At 42.5% G+C, this 20,495-nt stretch overlaps 2 protein-coding genes across 3 annotated transcripts in view; both read left to right on the forward strand.

Moving 5' to 3' along the window:
- ADAP1 (ArfGAP with dual PH domains 1) overlaps window positions 1–20,495 on the forward strand; it is a 171,744-nt gene that overhangs the window by 144,731 nt on the left and 6,518 nt on the right. Inside the window, exons 7-10 of one of the 2 annotated variants that reach the window (XM_069084872.1) lie at window positions 3,704–3,787; window positions 13,190–13,252; window positions 14,596–14,667; window positions 20,050–20,278. In XM_069084872.1, coding sequence (XP_068940973.1) covers window positions 3,704–3,787; window positions 13,190–13,252; window positions 14,596–14,667; window positions 20,050–20,278 — 448 coding nt within the window. The remainder of the gene's footprint in view (window positions 1–3,703; window positions 3,788–13,189; window positions 13,253–14,595; window positions 14,668–20,049; window positions 20,279–20,495) is intronic. The other variant, XM_069084873.1, reaches the window with a different exon arrangement.
- Window positions 1–20,495, forward strand: part of PRKAR1B (protein kinase cAMP-dependent type I regulatory subunit beta) — a 716,155-nt gene that overhangs the window by 131,145 nt on the left and 564,515 nt on the right. The gene's annotated exons all lie outside the window — the stretch shown is intronic.

Below are 20,495 nucleotides of genomic sequence, written 5' to 3' on the forward strand. Positions count from 1 at the left end.
CCCCTTCTACAGTGGGCCACCCTTGGCTTCATTGGCTCCTGACTTCTGCTCAGCTTGCCCTCAAATATCAATGGCCATTTCTCCCAGGGGCATTACCAATCTGCTTTGTCTAAGAGTGGCTATAGCTGAATAACCACACCCAGTCTTTGCCAGAACATCCAGGTATGAACATTTTGCCAGGTTGTGATTTCCAGTCTTCAGAAGTAATACTGGGGGTGTAACTAGGTGGTGCAATGAACAGAGTACCAGCCCTGGAGTCAGGAGAACCTGAGTTCATATCCAGCCTCAGATGCTTGACACTTACTAGCTGTGTGACCTTGGGCAAGTCACTTAAGCCCAATTACCTTGACTCACCCCCCCCAAAAAGAAAAAAGAGATAATACTGGAATGGGGGAGGTGCTTATGCATGAGTTAATATGATAGCTTTCCAAATTTCCCATGGAAACCCTCATGAGCTACTATAGCCACGGTGCTTCATTAAGAATCTTTCTCCATATTTCCATTTAACACGATATCTGTGAGACTGATTCTGTTCTAACTCTATGCAATAATGATAATACGAAGAATCAATGACATTTATTTCAAATTTCAGTATTTACAAATCACATTGTTTTCAATATCTCATTTCCTCTTTATAACATCTCTGTGAAGTACAAGCATTCATTAAGCTCCTACTGTTTGCCAAATGTGCTAAAGCAGTGCTTTACAAATATTATATCATTTGATAATAAAGGTCAAGGATGATTAGACACAGAACAGTTAAGTGATTTTCCCAATCTCACAGAGCTAGTGAGTGACAGAATCAGCATTCAAACCCAGGTCTGCTGACTCTAAACCCAGTGCTATTTCCTCTGCCCCACAGTTGCCTCTGATACACTGTGTCAGACCCCACTTCACTCTGAAATTTTTACACAAAGGTTTCTCAGCTTCACAAATACATCATGTCATTCGATGAAAGATCGGAGAGATAGCTATTATAGGTCTTAAATGTCCTCCTTTTAGAAATGAGGAAACTGAGTCCAGTTGACTTGCCTTAGGTCACGAGGTTAGTAAGTAAAGGGGGTGGGTTTGAAACTAGCCTACTTTCCGCTACACTCCATGGAAAATAAAAAGTAGAGCTTGGCGGTTGTGTTACTGCCTTGTAAGATTTGTTGTTATTCAATTGTTTTTCAGTCATGTCTTCATGACCCCATTTGAGGTTTTCTTGGCAAAGATCCTAGTGTGGTTTGCCATTTCCTTCTCCAGGTCATTTTACAGATGAAGAAACTGAGCCAAACAGGGTTAAGTGACTTGCCCAGGGTCACACAACTAGAAAGTGTCTGAGGGCAGATTTGAACTCAGGAAGATGAGTCTTTCTAACTGTAGGCCTGGCACTCTGTGTGCTATGGCACCACCTAGCTGCTACATATATGTATATATTTCTTTTAAAAAAAAAGTGTGTACCACTAGTTTACAATTCCCTATACAAGCCTCCTTCCTGTTCTTATTTGTACATTGAAATATTTGTTTGTTGATGATTATGTTCATGATAAAAAAGAAAAATTAATTTTAAAAAAGAGAATAAGATTTGAACCCAGGTCCTCTGACTCCAAATTCAGGGCTCTTTCTAAAAAAAAACCACACAGAACAAAAAATTATCTTTGACCCAAGCAGTTTCTAGTAACTTATTTAGAACAGCATCCTGTGGATGGATGGTGTTCTTATGCACTTGTTGAGGCAACTAGATGGTACAGGGGATAGAGCGCTGGACCTGGAGTCAGGAAAACCCAAGTTCAAATCCTTCCTCAGACACTTACTAGCTGTGTGACCCTGGACAAGTCACTCTGTTGGCCTCAGTTTCCTCATTTGTGAAAATGGGAATAATAATAATACTACCTATTTCCCAGGGTTGTTGTGAAGATCAATAATATTTGTGAAGTGCTCTGTAAAACTTCAAGCTCTGTATGTTGTTTGATTGGTTTCAGTCCTGTCTGACTCTTTGTGATCCCATTGGGGGTTTTCTTGGCAAAGATCCTGGAGTGGTTTGCCATTTCCTTCTCCAGGTCATTTTACAGATGAGGAAACTGAGGCAAACATGGTTAAGTAAGTGACTTACCCAGGGTCACACAACAAGCTCAAATTTGAACTCAAGTCTTCCTGACTCCAGGCCTGGCACTCTAGCCACTGCCTGCACCCCCTAGCTGCCCCAAAACTCAATCTAAATGCTAGCTATTATTGTTGTCATAAGGGATAGCAATAGCGACTAGACCTGAGATTTCACTGGGACATGGAACTGCCAAATGAGAAAACTCTCTATCAATGCAGGTTGGCACCCATCTCTACAACTTATAGTCTTGGAGACTTACCTAGAACACTTTTGAAAGTGAAATGACTTGCCCAGGGTCACACAATCAGTATGCATTAGAAGTAAGGCTTGAACCTAGATCTTCTCAGCTTTTCCATGCTGTCTTTTCTATAATAGTAGCTGGTGTTTTTATAACTCTTTAATATTTACAAAGTACTTTATAAGTTACCTCATTTGATCCTTATAATGACCCTGCAAGGTAGATATTCTTTTTTTTTTTTAACTTTTTTTTGGAGGGGCAATTGGGTTTAAGTTTCTTGCCCAAGATCACATGGCTAGTTTTGTGTTAAGTGTCTGAGGCTGGATTTGAACTCAGGTCCTCCTGACTCCAGGGCTGGCGCTCTATTCACTGAGCCACTTAGCCGCCCCCAATAGATATTCTTAATAGCCCCCTTTTATAAATAAGGAAACTGAAGCATTAAATGATTAAGTGACTTGGCCAGGGTCACACAGCTAGCAAGTATCTAAGACAGAGTTTGAATTCAGGTCTTCCTGGCTCCAAGCCAACATAGCTACCTAGCTACCTGTGTGACTGTAAATAACTAGAGAGTGCCCAAGGCCATCATCAATCAAATATGGCACTTTGTGAAATGCAAAGCTAGGTTGCCCAGTGGATAGAACACTGGGCTTGGAATCAAGAAGACTCATCTACATTTACTAGCTGTGTGATCCTGGGCAAGCCATGTCACCCTGTTTGCCTCAGTTTCCTCATTTATAAAATGAGCTGGAAAAGGAAATGGCACAAAGCACTCTTGTAGCTTTGCCAGAAAACCCCAAAATGGAATCACAAATAGTTGAACATGACTGAGATCGACTAGTTGACAACAACTGTGGCTATGTGAGGCTCTGATGGTCTGAAGTTAGTCCCAGAAGCAGTCTTGGAAGACGGAGGATCTTAGAAGAGTACCTGGGTGGAGGTGGGGAAGGAGGGAAAGTGTTATGGAAATGTCCTTGATAGGAATCACTTGGAAATAGCATTTTGCCAATGTGATGCTCCACAAGCATTCAGGATAATATGGGATGATTTCAGAGACATTTCAGAGTTCATCAGACTCCTTTATGGGAAAATTACCCCCAAGGATTGCAATCAGCTCCTCTTTAGAGACAAAGCCACTTGGAAAATGTCTGAGGAAGGGAAGTGAAGCTGGCAGTCAGCCCCCGAGAGTGGAGCTACCTTTCCAGTTTGGAGGATTTTGCTTATTAGTTCCCAATAAACATGCTCTGTTTTGACTGATGCCTTCTCCTCCTCTGTCCACAGTTCTGACCAGTCCCCTGGATGGAAGCAGCAAGTCTAATTTCTCAAGAACAGTCTCCTAACAGTGTTTGTTTCATTTCCCTGATTTCTTTTCTTCTCCTCAGGAAATTGTGGATTGGTTCAATGCCATCCGGGCAGCCCGATTCCATTACTTACAAGTGGCATTTCCTGGGGCCAGTGATATTGATGTGAGTTGATTCATATTTTACTGAAGTAATATCTTAGTGTTTCCAGTGGGTGATGTGGTCCTACCATTCTCCAGCTGAGGCAAACAGGGTTAAGTGACTTGTCCAGGGTCACATAGCTAGTAAAGTATCTAAGGCCAGATTTGAACTCAGGAAAATGAATCTTCCTGACTCCAGGCCCTGCCATCTATCCACTGTGCCACTTAGCTGCCACAGTTCTCCCATCAGCACCACCCCCTTTTTAATCACCTTCTCCCCTCCCCCCCAACTCCAGCTGCCAAAAAGGCATGTAAACCTAGGGAAAATTGTGTCTTTGCTCAGTGGCTAGTTCAGACCCTGCTAAAGTAGATAAATCAAAAGATATCCTTCCTTGACCCAAGAATTGGTGCCATCTTGTCAGTACATATAAATGGGAATAATCTTTTATTTTAAGTTTCATCAAAAACTTGATATAGAACATCATTCCAAACAATTAAACTTGCTTAATGACTATTTACTCTTAAATTAATTCCATGACACTTTCACTTCCTCCCTCCACATCCCTGTCAGAATTCTGTCTGTTCAGCCTCGATTCCTCTTCTTCTTTGATCATATCAATATCCCATCCTTCTATTTCTGCTTTTTTTCACGTTGCATAATTTTGTCAAGGTCTTTCCAGACTCCTTTGTATTACCTCATCTTAATTAATTGCATTATAATATTCCATTATGCTAAAGTACCATACATTTCCCTGTTCTTGGACACTAATTTTTTCCATTTTCTTTCAGTCGTACGTAAGGGTGCTATGAAAATCTTTGAACAGATAGTTCCTTTTTCAAGGGAAGGAAAAAAAAACCTTTTCAGAGCATATATCCAGCAGCGAAATTATTTTGTAATAGGTTATTTTTGTAACTTTTACTATATGCTGCCAAATTGCCCTTTAAAATTTTTATTATTTATTTTAAATATTCTTTTCTTTTTAAGTTTTGCATTCCAGATTTTCCCCGTCCCTCCCACCCCCTCCCGCACCCACTGAGCAGGCAAGGAATAGGATATGAATGATGCATGCAAATTCATACAAAACGTATTTATTTCCACGTTAGCCATTGTTGTTTGTTGTTCAGTCGTTTCAATCAAGTCAAACTCTCTATGAGCCAGTATGGGGTTTTCTTGGCAAAGATACTGGAAGGGTCTGCCATTCCCTTCTCTAGCTCATTTTACATATGAGGAAACTATGGCAAACAGGGGTAAGTGACTTACCCAGGGTCACACAGCTAATAAATGTGGTGCAGATTTGAACTGAGGAAGAGGAGTCTTCCTGACTCCAGACCCAGCACTGTATCCACTGCGCCACCTAGCAGCCATATTGAAAAAAAACACAAAAATAAAGAAAGTGAGAAAAATTATGCTTCGATTTGCACTCAAGAGTTCATTAGTTCTCCCTCTGAAGGTGGATAGCATTTTTTCGTCATCAATTCTTTGGAACTCTCCTGGATCTTTCACAGATGAGCATGGTTACAACATTGCTATCACTGTGTACAATGGACTGCCAGTTTTTCTCACTTCACTTTGCTTCAGTTCACATAGGTTTTGCCATATTTTTTTTTTCTGAAACCATCCTGCTCATCATTTCTTCTTCTTTTTAAAATATTTATTTATTTTAGTTTTTAACATTCACTTCCATGAGATTTTGAGTTCCAAATTTCCTCCCCATCTCTCCCCTACCTCTACCCCAAGAGATATAGGTTCTACATATACATTTATATTAAACCTATTTTCACACTAGTTATGTTGTAGAGAAGAATCAGAACCAATGGGAGAAACCACAAAAAATAAGAAACAGAAAAGAAAAAAAAGCAAATAACATACTTCAATCTACATTGAGATTCTGGATGTGGACAGCATTTTCCATCATGAGTCCTTTGGAGTTGTCTTGGATCCTTGCATTGCTAAGAAGAGAATAGTCTATCAAAGTTAGTCATTGCACATTGTGGCTATTACTGTGTACAATGTTCTCATGCTTCTGCCCACTTCACTCAGCATTAGTTCATTTAAGTCTTTCCAGGTTTCCCTGACATCTGAGTGCTCATCATTTCTTGTAGCACAATAGTATTCCATTACATTCATATACCACAACTTGTTCAGCCGTTCCTCAACTGATGGGCAAAGCTCTCAATTTCCAATTCTTTGCCACCACAAAAAAGAACTGCTATAAATATTTTTGTTCATGTAGGTCCTTTTTCTATTTCTTTGATCTCTTTGCAATATAGGCCTAGTAGTGGTATTGCTGGATCAGAGGGTAAATAAACATCGTTTTCTAGCTCTTTTGGCATAGTTCCAAATTATTCTCCAGAATGGTTCTGCTAAATTATTTTTCAAAAAATTTTTAAAAGTTTACATTTCTACCAGCAGTGAATGAATGTGCCTGTTTCTCCACAGCCTCACCATCATTGTCTTTCATTGCTTTTAGACATTTTGTTCCCAATTTGAAGGATGTGAGGTGGTAACTCAAAATTGTTTTCACTGCCAACTGCTGGATTATCAGAGATGTCAAATATTCTCAGATACCATTGGGAACATCTTAACTTACCACATGGGTTTGTCTTGCCCTTTTAAGGAGTTCTAAATCAATCCTTTCTTAGTTATTCACCATTTCATTCTCCCTGATACATCACCCAAGCTTAATGGAGAGCTGCCAGTTAAGGACAGGACCTGCAGGATGTCTAGATGCATATCCCAAGATGATTTTCTCTAGCATTGTAAAGGAGAATTAAGGTGTGCCCCATTGAGTGTTTCATGAGGAAAAGTTAAGTTACCAGTTCTCATTTGGGTGTGCAACTTAGATAAAGATTTTTTTCTCTTTCTCTCCATCTCTCGTGGCAGTTACAGTTAGAGAGAGTCATTTGTCACTGCAACATAGGTCATCAACAAAGGTCACCCATTCAGCAGCTGGTCTCAGTCCCTACCCCACCCCTTGGAAAAGGCCTACTCCAGTTTCTTCAGGCCTCAAGTTGACTTTACCAACAACTTTACTTACTTTAATCTTCTGAAGACTTATACAGGTCCCTTACCATTCCCACCTACAATCTCTGACTAAAATTGATGTTTTTGAAAAACCTGCTTAAAACCCTGAGAGTTCAGGAGGTAAGGCAATTACATGGAAAATTGTGGGACCAGGCAGCAACAATGTCCTTTAAAGTTAGCAATGGAAGAGAAACAGATTCCCCCTGGCTTAAACCTGTCAGCTAGGCCTGTTATCCCCAGTGGTCTAATTTAATAAATTTAATTAAACATTTTTTGAATACTTAGTGGGTGAATACCCTATTCTAGGACCTAGGGAAGATAGAAAGTTTAGGTAAGATGTTGCCCTCACGAGCTTACAGCATAGAACTGAGGCAAAGAGGAGTAAGTGACTTGCCCAGGGTCATTCTGCTGGTAAGTGTCTGAGGGTAGATTTGAACTCAGGTCCTTCTGACTTCAGGGTAGACACTCTATGCACTACACCACCTAGATGCTTCAAGGCATAGATACATAAATAACTATAATATGTAATAATGCCATATAAAGGATATAAGTTGGTAAAGAGGTACAAAGTAAAATGCCATATGAGGTCTGAGGGGGAAGGTTGTTCCTAAATTCAGTTTATTTGAATAATAAGGGAGAAATAAGGGAAGATTTCATGGATAATAATGACCAAAAGAAATTAAACTTTTAAATTTTATTTTCAATTAACAAATATTTATTTTCTCTCCCTCCTATCCTCTCTCCCTCATTGAACAGAGAGAGAGAGAGAGAGAGAGAGAGAGAGAGAGAGAGAGAGAAGAAAATGCTTGTAATAAATAAGCGTAGTCAAATAAAGCAAATTCCCCCATTGACAATGTCCAAAAATTCAGTGGCTTGAATCTATCCCCCAAGCCTGGAGTTGAGTTACATGCTTCATCTTTGGTCATCTGGAATCATGGCTTGTCATTGCATCAGTTAGAGCTCTCAGACTTTAAAAGGTGTTTTTTCTTGATGAGAAGAAATTTAAACTTACAAAACCAGAAGGGGAAGGAGAACGTTTGAGGCATGGGACACAGAGTGAGCCAGACAAGGAAATGGGAAAGGTGTGTTCTTAGCGTCAGCAGTCATGGGGCTGGAGCCTGGATTATCTGGAAGGGAGTAATACAAAATCAGATGGGAAAGGGGCCAGACTTTGGAGGAGCCTGAATGCCAGACAAAGGAAACTGAATTTTAATAAATAATGAGTAGCCACCAAATATTTTCAAGAAGATGAATGTCATGACCAGATATATGTTTATAAACAAATTTTCAGGCAATAAGATGAGAGTTGGACTGGACAGACAAGAAAGAAGACAGAAGACATTTAGAAGCCTATTACAGTAGCCAAAGATGATGGCAATGAGAGCCCCAAAGCCTCTGGGCTGACCCAGTAAAGTCACATTCTCTCATTTGGCCCACCCCCCTTACCTGTGACAACTCCAGGAAAGTCTCCAAGTATAGATTAGGTCTAGCTTGTGTCTACATTTCCCCAAATGCTGGTAACAAGGTCCCTTTCTCCCAGTACATAAGGCAACAATGTTGGTATCAAGGATGGGCCATCCTATATTTTAGCCCACAGAAAATGAGGAAGACCAAAGGCAGGAGCCCATAAACTCATACTTCCCTACGTATGCACACATATACATGTGTATGTAAATTTATACATGTACATGCACATATATAACAATATATAATAACACCAATATTTAAATGAGTTCCTTTTCAAAAAGATCTCTGAGGACTTAGTCTTCCCTAGAAAGAAGCTAGGCAGTAACAAACAGCCTTTCACATCAGACCCATGTCCACATAACTCACTATAATAGCAGGGCTGTCACGGTCCTCTTCAAGAACGAAGGACAGATAGCAACAACAGTGATAGCAGGGGATGGCAAGGTCCAGATCTCTTGTTCCCCTTCATGGAACAGGGGGCATCTAAGTTGGGCTCTGAAGAATTAGAAGAAATTCAGCTTTTTGTACAAACGGCTTTCATCCTTCAGCTGAAGGGGTCATGTAGTGATCTTCTTTCTTCAAGATATGATTCTCTTCAGGGATTATGTGGCCCCCCTGAAATCTTTTTAAGGACCCCTTACGGGCCCATGGACCCAAGGTTAAGAACTTCTCCCATAGAAAAAGTTTCTGAATTGGGGGGGGGGGGGAATGGAGAGCAGTCAGTGAATTTAACTAGATGACCTCTAAGGTCCTTTTAAGGCTATTCTGTGACTCCACAAATTCTTCATTTTATAAATGTGGAAACTGAGGACCAGAATGGATATGACATGCTTGAAATCATCTTATTTCTATATAATATCCAGCATCCTGACTTTTGGACTTGGGGTCACCCATAAAGCAACTCCCAAGGCTAGCTCTTCCTAGATTCTTTCTAGGAATTACACTGCCCAGGAATTTTTAAGTCCTTTTTTTCCCCTGCTTTTTGGAGGGGCAATTGGGGTTAAGTGACTTACCCAAGGTCACACAGCTAGTAAGTGTTAAGTGTCCTCCTGACTCCAGGGCCGGTGCTCTACTCACTGTGCCACCTAGCTGCCCCAAGTCCTTCTATTTTTACACAGGAGGTAGAAGCTCATGAAGATTACCCATAAACCACCATCACAAGCTGTCTGGATGAGCACACACTTACTCTTGCCATGTCCTTCTTCAGGAAATATGTCAATTCCGTAGTTGCTACTGTCTCTTGGGCTGGGAAAAGTCTACTCTCAGGATCTTTTCTTTGAGTGAGCAAACTTATGCATCTCTCATATATTTCCTCCCTAAAACAACCATCACCTGGTCCTTGAGGGCAGGGATGTTGGTGGAGGGGATAGGGGGGTGAGTAGTTCAGGACAATATTGTGTGGATGTAGCTTCCCCCCCCCCCCTTTCCTTTGGAAAACAAATTGACTCTGCTCAGCTCTTTCTGCTGTAGTCTATCTGCTCAATGTTTTTTTTTTTTTGGAAGGGGGAAGGCAGGGTAGTTGGGGTTAAGTGACTTGCCCAAGGTCATACAACTAGTTAAGTGTTAAGTGTCTGAGGCCGAATTTGAACTCAGGTCCTCCTAACTCCAGAGCTGGTGCCACCTAGCTGCCCTATGTCTGCTCAATTTTATAGACCATGAAAAAAGAGTTTGACAATAGTTCATCCTCTTGAGTCTGTCAAGGTATCTATCCATCTTGGAGGTGCTGACTTGGAGGTCACTGAAAAATAATTAGAATTCTGTATCCTCAAATATGGCAGAAGTGCATATGTCCCTACCCTTCATGGCAAGGGGGTTGCCCCTTACCTTTCAAATAAAGACTTATTCTACAAACTCATGAAATTAGTTTGGCAACTCCCTAGATTGATTGGTGACTCTCCTGATCAATGCCATTACCCTAGGATAATGGCAGTGGGAATAGAGAGGAGGGGAATGATTCAGGAGTTGATTTGGGAGGTAAAATGGACAAGATAAGAGAAAGAGATAGGAAGGGAGGTAAAAGAGTCAAAGGTACAAAAGGTTTTGAGCCTAGGAGACCATTAGGGAAATAGAAATAGTGAAGTCATAAGGAGAAGTAGGTTTTGAAGGAGAATCTCAGTCCTCATGTTGAGCTCAAGGTGCTAGTAAGACATCCAGGCAGAGATGCCCTGTCAGCGGCAAGAGAGATTGGTCTGGAGTTGGCTCAGGAAGGAAGTCCTCAAAGAGATGGTAGGTGAACTCATGGAAGAAAATGAGATTCCCAAATGAGTTATTGTAGCAGAAGTAAAGGAGAAAGTAAGGGACAGAACGTCAGCCTTAAGGAATGGAGGGTGGAGGTGGAAATGAGGAATCAGCAAAGGAAACAAACAGTGAGTGATTGGAAGGAAAATTGGGAGAGTGTGTGTTGTCTCCAAAAGTCAAAGGGGGGGGGTGTAGAAAGCGGGGAGAGGGAGAGAGAGAGAGAGCATTTCCCATAAGTCAGCACAAAATGTAAAGGACATTCCATTTCCATGCTTATGTACAGGCTGTTTCCCATGCTTAGAATGCCCTCCCTGCCCATTGCCCGTCCGCTGCATTGTAACCTGTCAACAAGCATTTATTAAGCTTGGAAGAGGTCAGGGTATACAAGGTTTTCAAATGCCAAATAGAGGATTTTATGATTCTGGAGTCAATAGGGAGCCAGAGTAGTGAGAGTCAGTAACATGTTTAGACCTGTCCTTTAGGAACATCACTTTGTCAGCCGAGGGAAGGATGGATTAGCTAGTGGGGAAGAGACTTGACCAACCAGAAGGATAGAAGAATGAAGAATCCTAAAATCTTTCCAAAGGACAGCCCAGATGCCACCCCCCCCCAATTGTATACAACTATACAAATATTGTGTATTCACTTATGCACATTGCCCTCTTCTCTACCCCCTCCAATAAATTATAGCTCCTTGAAGGCAGGGACTGTTTCTGTCTTTATGTCTCTTCTTCCCTCCCCCCTCCCCAATTCCATCATATGAGATCCCCCTATCCCGATGAAATCACAGATCCAGTCTCAATCTCAGTCCACAACACCTAATACAGTGTGCATTTAATAAATGCTTGTTGAATTGCATGATGGGAGAGTCCTCCAGGAAGTAGACAGCTATCCTGGAATGAAAAGAAAATTGGGCCACTTAGTCTTTACCCACATTTTTTTTTTTTACATGGGGCTAAGGAAATGAGGACAAAATCCAAAAGCAAGGGGGAAAAAAATTAGCTGGATAAAAGGAAACAAAAATTGAAGTCAAAATCAGAAGAGAAAGTGAGCGGATCAGATTACATCATGACCCCAACATTCGGATGAAACCCTAAGAGTTTAAAGCTAGGATTATTCCTCTCGCCAGTGGTCGCCAAGCTCCACGTTTGGTCTCATTTTGGCTGTGGCTTTCATGCTATAGGCTGAAATTTCCCTTCTCTGCCTGAGATATCCAGAAATGTTTATGACTCTGCCCTCCAATCCCATCAGTCAGTAACTGGGTGTGTTAGCCATTATGCTAAGCTCTAGGGATATGGAGAAAGAGGAAAGCAGTCCCTGCCCTCAAGAAGCTTACATTCTAATGGGAGAAGCAACCCATAAATAACTAGCTATATACAATATATGGAATAGCTGGAAGGCAGTCTGAAAGGGGAGGGCATTAACTTTAGAGGAATCACCAGTCTCTGTTTTCTTGCTCCCCGTTAGGGACCCTGGAAGCAGAGTAGTCAGGATGGAAAATCTATGCTTAAGAAAGCCATTTTGTTAGGAGCAGATAACCGTGAGTATAAGAAAATGCTGCCACAAAAGGCTGGCCTCCCCCAAGGTGAGCCTTCTCACTTGAGCTGCTGCTAAAACACTTGGCGGCCTCTTGTCTTTTAGTGTTCTCTCTCACTGACCACAGCCTCCATATCAAAGGTCTCAGCTAATTCCAAAAGCTTTCAATTATATTTGGAAAGGTAAAGTTTCGGAGTTCTTTCCTTCTTTATCTCATAGACAGACTAGTGAAGTCTCTTGACCCCTTCTCAGAATATTGTTTTGAAATGCATGAAATGAAATACATAGGAAACCAGTCCTACTGAGATACAGGAGTGTGGAGACAGAAAGACCCTGTTTAGCTGCTGTGGGCATAGCTAGAGTAATCAAAATAGTGATGACCAAAAACTGTTTCAGGTTACCTACCACAACTGTAACACGATGTGCAAATAGCTATAACTTCTACAGGTACTGCTAACACTACAGTTTGTTGCCTACATTCAGAATTTAAGGAAATGCTCAATTTCAGGTGGAAGTTGGGGAAAATAAAGATTGATTTCTTTCCCATCCAAGTTCACGGATCCCTGGAAATCTTTCCATGGACCTCTTAGGAGTCTGTGGACCTGGGTTAAGATCCCCTGGCCTAGCTCTGTAACTCCCCTTTGGTCAGGCATCCCACCCCTACCCCTTACCCCCATGTCCTGTCATCAGGTGGCTTCTGAAAGCCATCCTCTCTCATGTGCCACAACATATGGGAAACATTATGGTCTTTAAACCCTGCTCACACTAAACCTGTTTAAGTTTTCTTGTCAAAGATAGTAAAGATAGCAATAACTCAGTCTGTGGTATTTAAACTACCACTTAAGCCTCTATAACCAGATAGGAATCCAAGTGGTTTCTTTAAAAAGGCCGCTTCACATATTTAAAAAACAGTCCTTCTCTTCATTTCTCCCCATTCCCTCCACCCAAAAAAAAACCTCCAACCAATAACCCTACCCACCAAGATTCTAGTAACAACACACACACACACACAACCATGAGTCAAGGGAAGTGAAGGCACTTGGTAAGCCCAGCTTCCTAGTATTAGTAGGGAGGTCAGCAAGAAGAAAGCCGAAGATCAGTGGGGTCTCTCTCTTGGGTCTTCCTAACATTGTGCTGTCTGCTGTATTTTGTTGGCTATAGCTCGTGCCAAAGCTGTCCAGAAACTACCTGAAAGAAGGCTACATGGAGAAAACAGGACCAAAGGTGGGATACCCTACTAACTATTTTCTACCACAAAGGACAATCAGATACATTGATTGTTTTTCAATGGGGCAAATGGGATGGCAAGTTTGAAGGCAGACAGGTGGCACAGTGGATAGAGTGCTGGACCTGGAGACAAGGAAGACCTGAGTTCAAATCTAAGCTCGGACACAACTGCCGTGTGAGCCTGAGCAAATCACTTAATCTCTGTCTGCCTCAGTTTCCTTAACTGTAAAATAGAGCTCATAAGAGCAGCTACTCCCAAGGTTGTTGTAAGGATCAATTGAAATAATATTTGTAAAGCACAGTGTTAGCATTCGATAAATGCTTCTTTTCTTTCCTTTCTTCTCAAGATGGAGGAGAGGTAGAGTGATCTTTTCACTACCCAAAACAAATTCCCCCTGGAATCTGGTTTCTTCTTTGGCCCTTCCTCTTTGGAGGCTCAAGCTGGGATCAATTTTTCCCTTCTGATGGGGCTCAAAGTTTAGTGGTGGAAGGATAGAAGCTGGGAATACCGAGGCAGCCCTTTGTTAACCCTTTATGACTAATAAAGAAGTCTTGCTATATTCCTGAGGCACATATCTCAGACATGGCTGTGTCTCAAACCTGAGGACCAAGATACCATTTGAGAGACCTAACAGTTTTCAGTTGTTGAGCGGTTTTTCAGTGGTGTCCGACTCTTCATAACCCCATTTGGGGTATTCCTGTCAAAGATACTGGAGTGGTTTGCCATTTCCTTCTCCAGCTCATTTTACAGATGAGGAAACTGAGGCAAAGAGGGTTAAGTGACTTGCCCAGGGTCACACAGCAAGTAAGTATCCGAGGCCAAATTTGTGAGGAAGATGAGTCTTCCTGACTCCAGGCCTGTTGCGCTATCCACTGCGCCACCTAGCTGCCCATCTCCTAACAATTATAGCTATAGAAAAGTAAAAGGGATTTTCTCGGGGGATAGTAAGCTCCCCTTCCCAAAGGCCTTCAATGGGTTGACTACTTGTCAGGTATGTTGCAGAGTGGATGTCTATCCAGGTAAGGACTGGACTAGATGTCCCAAATTAATTTGGCAGCAAAAGATTGAAATTTCCTGGCAATCCAATTAATTATGAACTGGCTGAGGGAGGGAGAGCATATATCTTAGAATCATAGACTCCTGAGATCTCCAAGCCAGAGAGAGCCTTAGCAGGCATGTAGCCTAACCCCTGCCTTTTTATTCTTGAGAAAACTGAGGCCAGAGGAGGGGAAGTGACTTGCCCACAGTCCCAGCATAAGTTAATAGAATGGCTGGAGCTAGAACCCAGTTCTCCTGACCCTGAGACCAATGCTTTAATCATTTATTTCTATTTCTCTAGCAAACTGAAGGCTTCAAGAAACGCTGGTTCACCATGGATGACAGGCGGCTTATGTATTTCAAAGACCCTCTGGTAAGGTCACAGATTGTACTGTGTTTCCTTTGAGGATTTCTAAAAGGATTTCTTGCTGACTTATAACGTTAGTGTGAGAGGATAAAATGAAGACCATCGCCCCTTCAAAAAATGAGGGCAACATATGCCCTCCTCCCTTCCTCCCAAAAAACTGAAGTGATGTCTTACTCCCTGCTTCCCTCCAAAAAACTGGGGGCAATTTATGTCTTACTCCCTCCTTTATACACCCACCCAAAATGGTGGTGATATGTCTTCCTTCCCTTCTCCCAAAATGGGGACAATACATGTCTTACTCCCTCTTCTCCTTCAGAATCAAGGCAATATATTTTACTCCTTCTCACCCCAAAGACAGGGGCGCTATATGTCTTATTCCCTTCTTCACCCCTATGTCACTCCAACCCCCATGATTTTTCTGTGCCTTAGATACTGTGAGAAACTTGAGATACTTCAGAGCAGCATAAATATAACCTATGGTTCAAAGCCAATTTGCCTGAGACTCTCCTGATTGATGGAGATTGATTACTCAATGCTCTAACACCTACGTGAGGGGCAGAGTTGGCAAGAGCTTGAGGGGAGGAGGGAAATCTTGGTCTTCTGGCTTTTAGCTTCAAGAAAGAAGACACTTGGGGCAGCTAGGTGGCGCGGTGAGTAAGAGCACCAGCCCCAGAGTCAGGAGGACCTAGGATCGGTTCCGGCCTCAGATACTTAACACCCACACAAAATAACTGGCCGTGTAACCTTGGGCAAGTTACTTAACCCCAATTGCTTTAAAAAAAAATGAAAGAAGACACTGGATTCCAGATTCTCTTGAAGGAAAGGTCTCTGAAGGGAGAGAAAGATTCTGGGAAGAAGCCAGCATGTAGAGAAGTGACATCTCTGTCATGTCCCTCTCCCCAGCTATTATATTATTATTATAGTATATTATTATGTACTAGAGACTTCAGGGCATTTCCTCATGGGTATCAGTGTCTCACCTTCTGGCCACCCCTCCCCACAGATGTGGAGCATTGAGTAGTGGGCTTCCACCAATGAGGAGAGTCTTTTGTGATGACTTTGAGCTGGGATTATGTAAGTGTACTGCTCTCCTCATTGGGACCAGAATACCCTTTGTCATTTTTCTAATCAGGAACTTTCTAATTCTCAGCCCTCCCAAGATCCCCATAATAATGGCCATTTGTTCCCAAAGCAATTGAGTTTCTTATTTCATCTGATTTGATCTTCCTGACTACCATATGGGTACGTGCTATTATTATCCCCATTTTACAGATAAGGAAAACAAGACTCAGAGACAGGTAAAGTAAAGCTCAGACACAGGTAGTCAAGATGGGGGAACAAAAAATGTTCTGAAATAATTCTCATCATCCACTGAACTTCATGCTCATTGAGACCCATGGTTATGGTTGTGATTTGTCCTTCTCCAAGAGCACCATGACATCAGGAAGGTAATGCTGTGACTTGCAATTGAATTGGATTTAAGTGAGGGAGGGCTGTACAGACTCACCAGCCTCACTCTCTCCTCCAGAGCCATCTGGGTCCAGTGGCCAGATATAGATCAGGACGACTGGAGATGGCCCATAGCCTTCTTATCAATGTTTCTACCTACAGATTTTTCCCTGTCCTGGCTCTCCTCTAGTTGGGGAGAAAGGCTCTTATTGGAGGAACTGTTTCTTTCAGTGGCCAGCTGGCCACTGCTATACAAGAGAACTCAGTATGTATGGAACCCATCAACTCCACATTCCATGAACTTCTCTAACTGGTCTCTAGACTCTACAATCATCTCTAGGATGGGGAGGAGTTATTAAGCCAAACCAATTCAATTCAACAAGCATTTTGTTCCGTGCCTACAGTATGCCAGTCGCTGTCCCAAGTACTAGAGATACAGATACCAAAGTGAGTAGTCTCTGCTTTCAAAGAGCTTATGTTCTATTGGGGAAATATATATATTCATAGATAAGCAAATGCAGATATATACAATAATTATATTCCACAATAACTATATACACAATAATAACATTTATATAGTGCCTACCATACCAGATGCTGTACTAAGCTCTTTCTAGACATTTTCTCACCTGATCCTCACAACAACCTGGGGAGATGGGTGCTGATTATAAAATAATCAAGTAAGCATTTATTAAGTTCCTGATATATCCCAGGCATTGTATTAGGCACCTACTATACAAAGGCATAGAACAAAGCAGTCCCTGGTCACAAGGAAATTATACACAAACCCAGTTAGATATGAAGGCTATTTGTTCCTCCTTATTCCATCTTGTCTCAGGCCCAATTATCTATAAATTATAGAAAACTCTCAATAGCCCCCCATGGAAGCATTGCAGGGAACAGGGAAGCCCAGACAATTTCAGACAGCCTCTCCTATTCTCATAACCATGATGTAGGATGTTTCTGTCTTCTTGTTCCAAGGTTGCCATATCTTAATGCAGATAACTTAAGTGATTTCTACAATCCCATAAGTGCCTCTCTTCCCCACCCCCATCTCCCACATCCACCTGTGGTATCACCCAATAGGGAACCAAGCTCCAGGTTTCTCTGATCAGGACAGTAGCCTGGGAACCTCAATTACTAAATGATCAAATAAAAGACCAAAAAACAGTGATCAACTCTGAGACTTTGAAGTTTCTGGAGTGGTGTGGCAGCCATTCCATCTTTACTTCCAATATCCATTCTTAGAGGAGAAAAGTAGCCCTAAGTCTTGTCTAGCTCTGTAATATAACCACCAATTAGGGACAATCATGGTCCTTTCATAGGATGGGAATTGTGATGCTGGATGGAACCTTAAAAGACCATTTAATCCAGCCCCCTTATTTTTCATAAAACCCAGAGAGGTTAAGTCACCCAGGTAGTGAATAGGTAGCAGAGAAAAGATTGGAATCTGGGGTCTTAGAATGTCAGAGCTGGTGGGAGGAGAGAAATAAATGCTTATTAATTTTAATAATGATAATAAAATTATATTTTTAAAAAGAGTGTTAGAGCTGGAAGGGATCTGAGAGTTCATATTGTCCAACCCCCTTATTTTACAAACTGAAATGAGTGACCCTGGACAAGTCATCATGTCACCTTGAGCCCTCCTTTCCTCATCTATAAAACAGAGACATTAATACCTGCACTACTGAGTAACAACTATGTAAAGAAAGTACTTTCTAGATTCTTTTTTTTTTTTTGCTTTTTGGAGGGGGGAATGCAGGGCAATTGGGGTTAAGTGACTTGCCCAAGGTCACACAGCTAGTAAGTGTTAAGTGTCTGAGGCTGGATTTGAACTCAGGTCCTCCTGACTCCTGGTGCTCTATTCACTGCACCACCTAGCTGCCCCAACTTTCTAGATTCTTTAAATGTGAGGCTTTGTTGTTATCATTGATTTGTTGAATGCCATTATGGGGAAGATGCAGTGTGGTATTTGTACAAAAATGTCATTCCAGACTAGAGAGCTCACTAGTGTGAAGAACTGTTGGTAGGAAAACCCCCACCACCGATGCATACTTAACCTGTCTGTCATTTAGTCTTTGAGGGCTGAGTGGCCACTGAGGACATTGAGTCCCCTGCCCAGGATCATGAATGAGTCAGAGGCAGAATTTTAATCAGGTCTTCCTGCCTTGCTGTGGCTATGTACCATAATGCCCCTTGTACAAACATTTTGTAAAGACTCTGGTAAAAGGTAGACAGCACTTATTCAGTACTTTCTAGGTGCTAGACACTGTGCTAAGCCCCTGAGGGTATGAGGAAAGGCAAAAGGTAGTCTCTGCATAGCGGGAAAGGCGGCCAGCAAAGAGCCATGTGCAAACATAGCATATATGACGGGAGAAATAGAGCATCTCAGAACGAAGGTGCTCCAGTTAAGGGGAATCAAGAAAGTCTTAAGAAAGTGGGATTTCAGCTGAGATTTGAAGGAAACCAGGTAAGCCAGAAGGCAGAGATGAGGACAGATGGGGCATGCAGATGCTTCTCAAAGGAATTCCATTTACATGACCTCATTTGATTGTCAGCCTGACCCTAAGAGGTGCTTGGGAAGGGAAAGGATTGCTTTTCAGAGAAGGCATTGAGCTACAGAGAGGTAGAGTCATTTTAGGGTGACAGCCAGTTGGTGACCCCAAAAGGAGCCCAGGCCTCTTGGCTGGCAGGCCAACACTGTTCACCCTCCTTAGCACTGCACATGGACTCTGTTCAGACTCTTAATGACCCCGCTTGGGGTTTTCTTGGCAAAGATCCTGGCGTGGTTTCCCATTTCCTTTTCCTGCTCATTTTACAGATGAGGAAGCTGAGGCAAACAGGCTTACGTGATTTGCCCTGGGTCACACATGCTAATAAGTGGGTGAGGCTGGATTTGAACTCAGGTCTTCCTGACTCCAGATGTACTCTATCCACAGTGCCACCTAACTGTTCATGGGGTCATAGATCTAGAGTTAGAAGGAACTCCCTAGAATCAGTTTGATCCAGCCTCCTTCATTTTGCAGATAAAAAAAAAACGAGTCTCAAAGAGGTTCATCAATTTATCCACAATCACCCAGGTAGTAATTGATAGAACTGGGATTTGAACCCAAGTCCTCTGACAGTAGGGTGCTCTACTGTGCATAGCAGTGCCTTGCTAAGGAGTGTCTGCCTTAAGGCCCACCTCAAATACCATCTTCTTTTTTTTGTTTATTTTATTGTTGTTTTTTGTCTTTTTGGAGGGGGAAAGGTAGGGCAATTGGGGTTAAGTGACTTGCCCAAGGTCACATGGCTAGTAAGTGTTAAGTGTCTGAGGTTGGATTTGAACTCAGGCCCTCCTGACTCCAGAGCTGGTGCTCTATTCACTGAACCACCTAGCTGCCCCCCAGATACCATCTTCTGCATAAAAGAAGGGAATAAGCATTTTTATAGGACCTAGAATGAGCCAGGCACTGTGCTAAACACGTCACAAATATTATGTGATGCTTGCAACAACCCTGAGAGGTAGCTACTGTTAGGACTTCCACTTTACACTTGAGAAAACTGAGGCAAAGGGGTTAAGTGACTGGCCCAGGGTCACACAGCTAGTAAGTGTCTGGTGCCAGATTTAGCCTCAGGTCTTCCTGACTCTGGACCCAGCACTCTCTCCACTGAACCACCTGCAAGCCTCTTGAAGGCTTCCCTGGTCTCTGCCCATAATTGCTACTGCTTTCCTGTCTATGCTACCTTGTATTTAATGACTGAGTCTACTTAGGTTTATTTACTTTATATTTGTGTTGCATATGTGCCCGTCTCCTCCGTTAGATACCTAGTAATAGACCTGGAACAGGTTGAGGGTAGGCATTGTGTCACCATTTGCACTGGTGTCCTTGGTGCTTGGCACGTAGTAACAAACGCTTTAAGAAATACTGGCTGATGGGTCGATTTCTTCCTCCTCAGGATGCCTTTGCCAGAGGCGAGGTTTTCATTGGCAGTAAGGAGAACAGCTACACGGTTCTGGAGGGCCTTCCCCCTTCCACCCAGGGCCACCACTGGCAGCACGGTATCACCATCGTCACCCCCGACCGGAAGTTCCTCTTTGCCTGTGAGACGGAAGGGGACCAGCGGGAATGGATTGCAGCCTTTCAGAAAGTGATTAACAGGCCAATGCTGCCTCAAGAGTATGCTGGTGAGAGGGGCTGACCCTGGTCTGGTTCAGCTCGGGGGTAACTGTGGTCGGGTGAATATTGGACCATCAGAGAGGCAAGGATGACCTCAGGACAAGCTAGGAAACACACACACACACACTCACACACACACTCACACACACACTCACACACACACACACACACACACACACACACACACACACACACACACACACACACACACACACACTTGGACCA

Source organism: Petaurus breviceps, unplaced genomic scaffold, assembly GCF_028583685.1.
Source record: "Petaurus breviceps papuanus isolate PSGF00001 unplaced genomic scaffold, PetGlider_PUasm1.0 175, whole genome shotgun sequence".
In the NCBI taxonomy this organism is placed as follows: domain Eukaryota; kingdom Metazoa; phylum Chordata; class Mammalia; order Diprotodontia; family Petauridae; genus Petaurus; species Petaurus breviceps.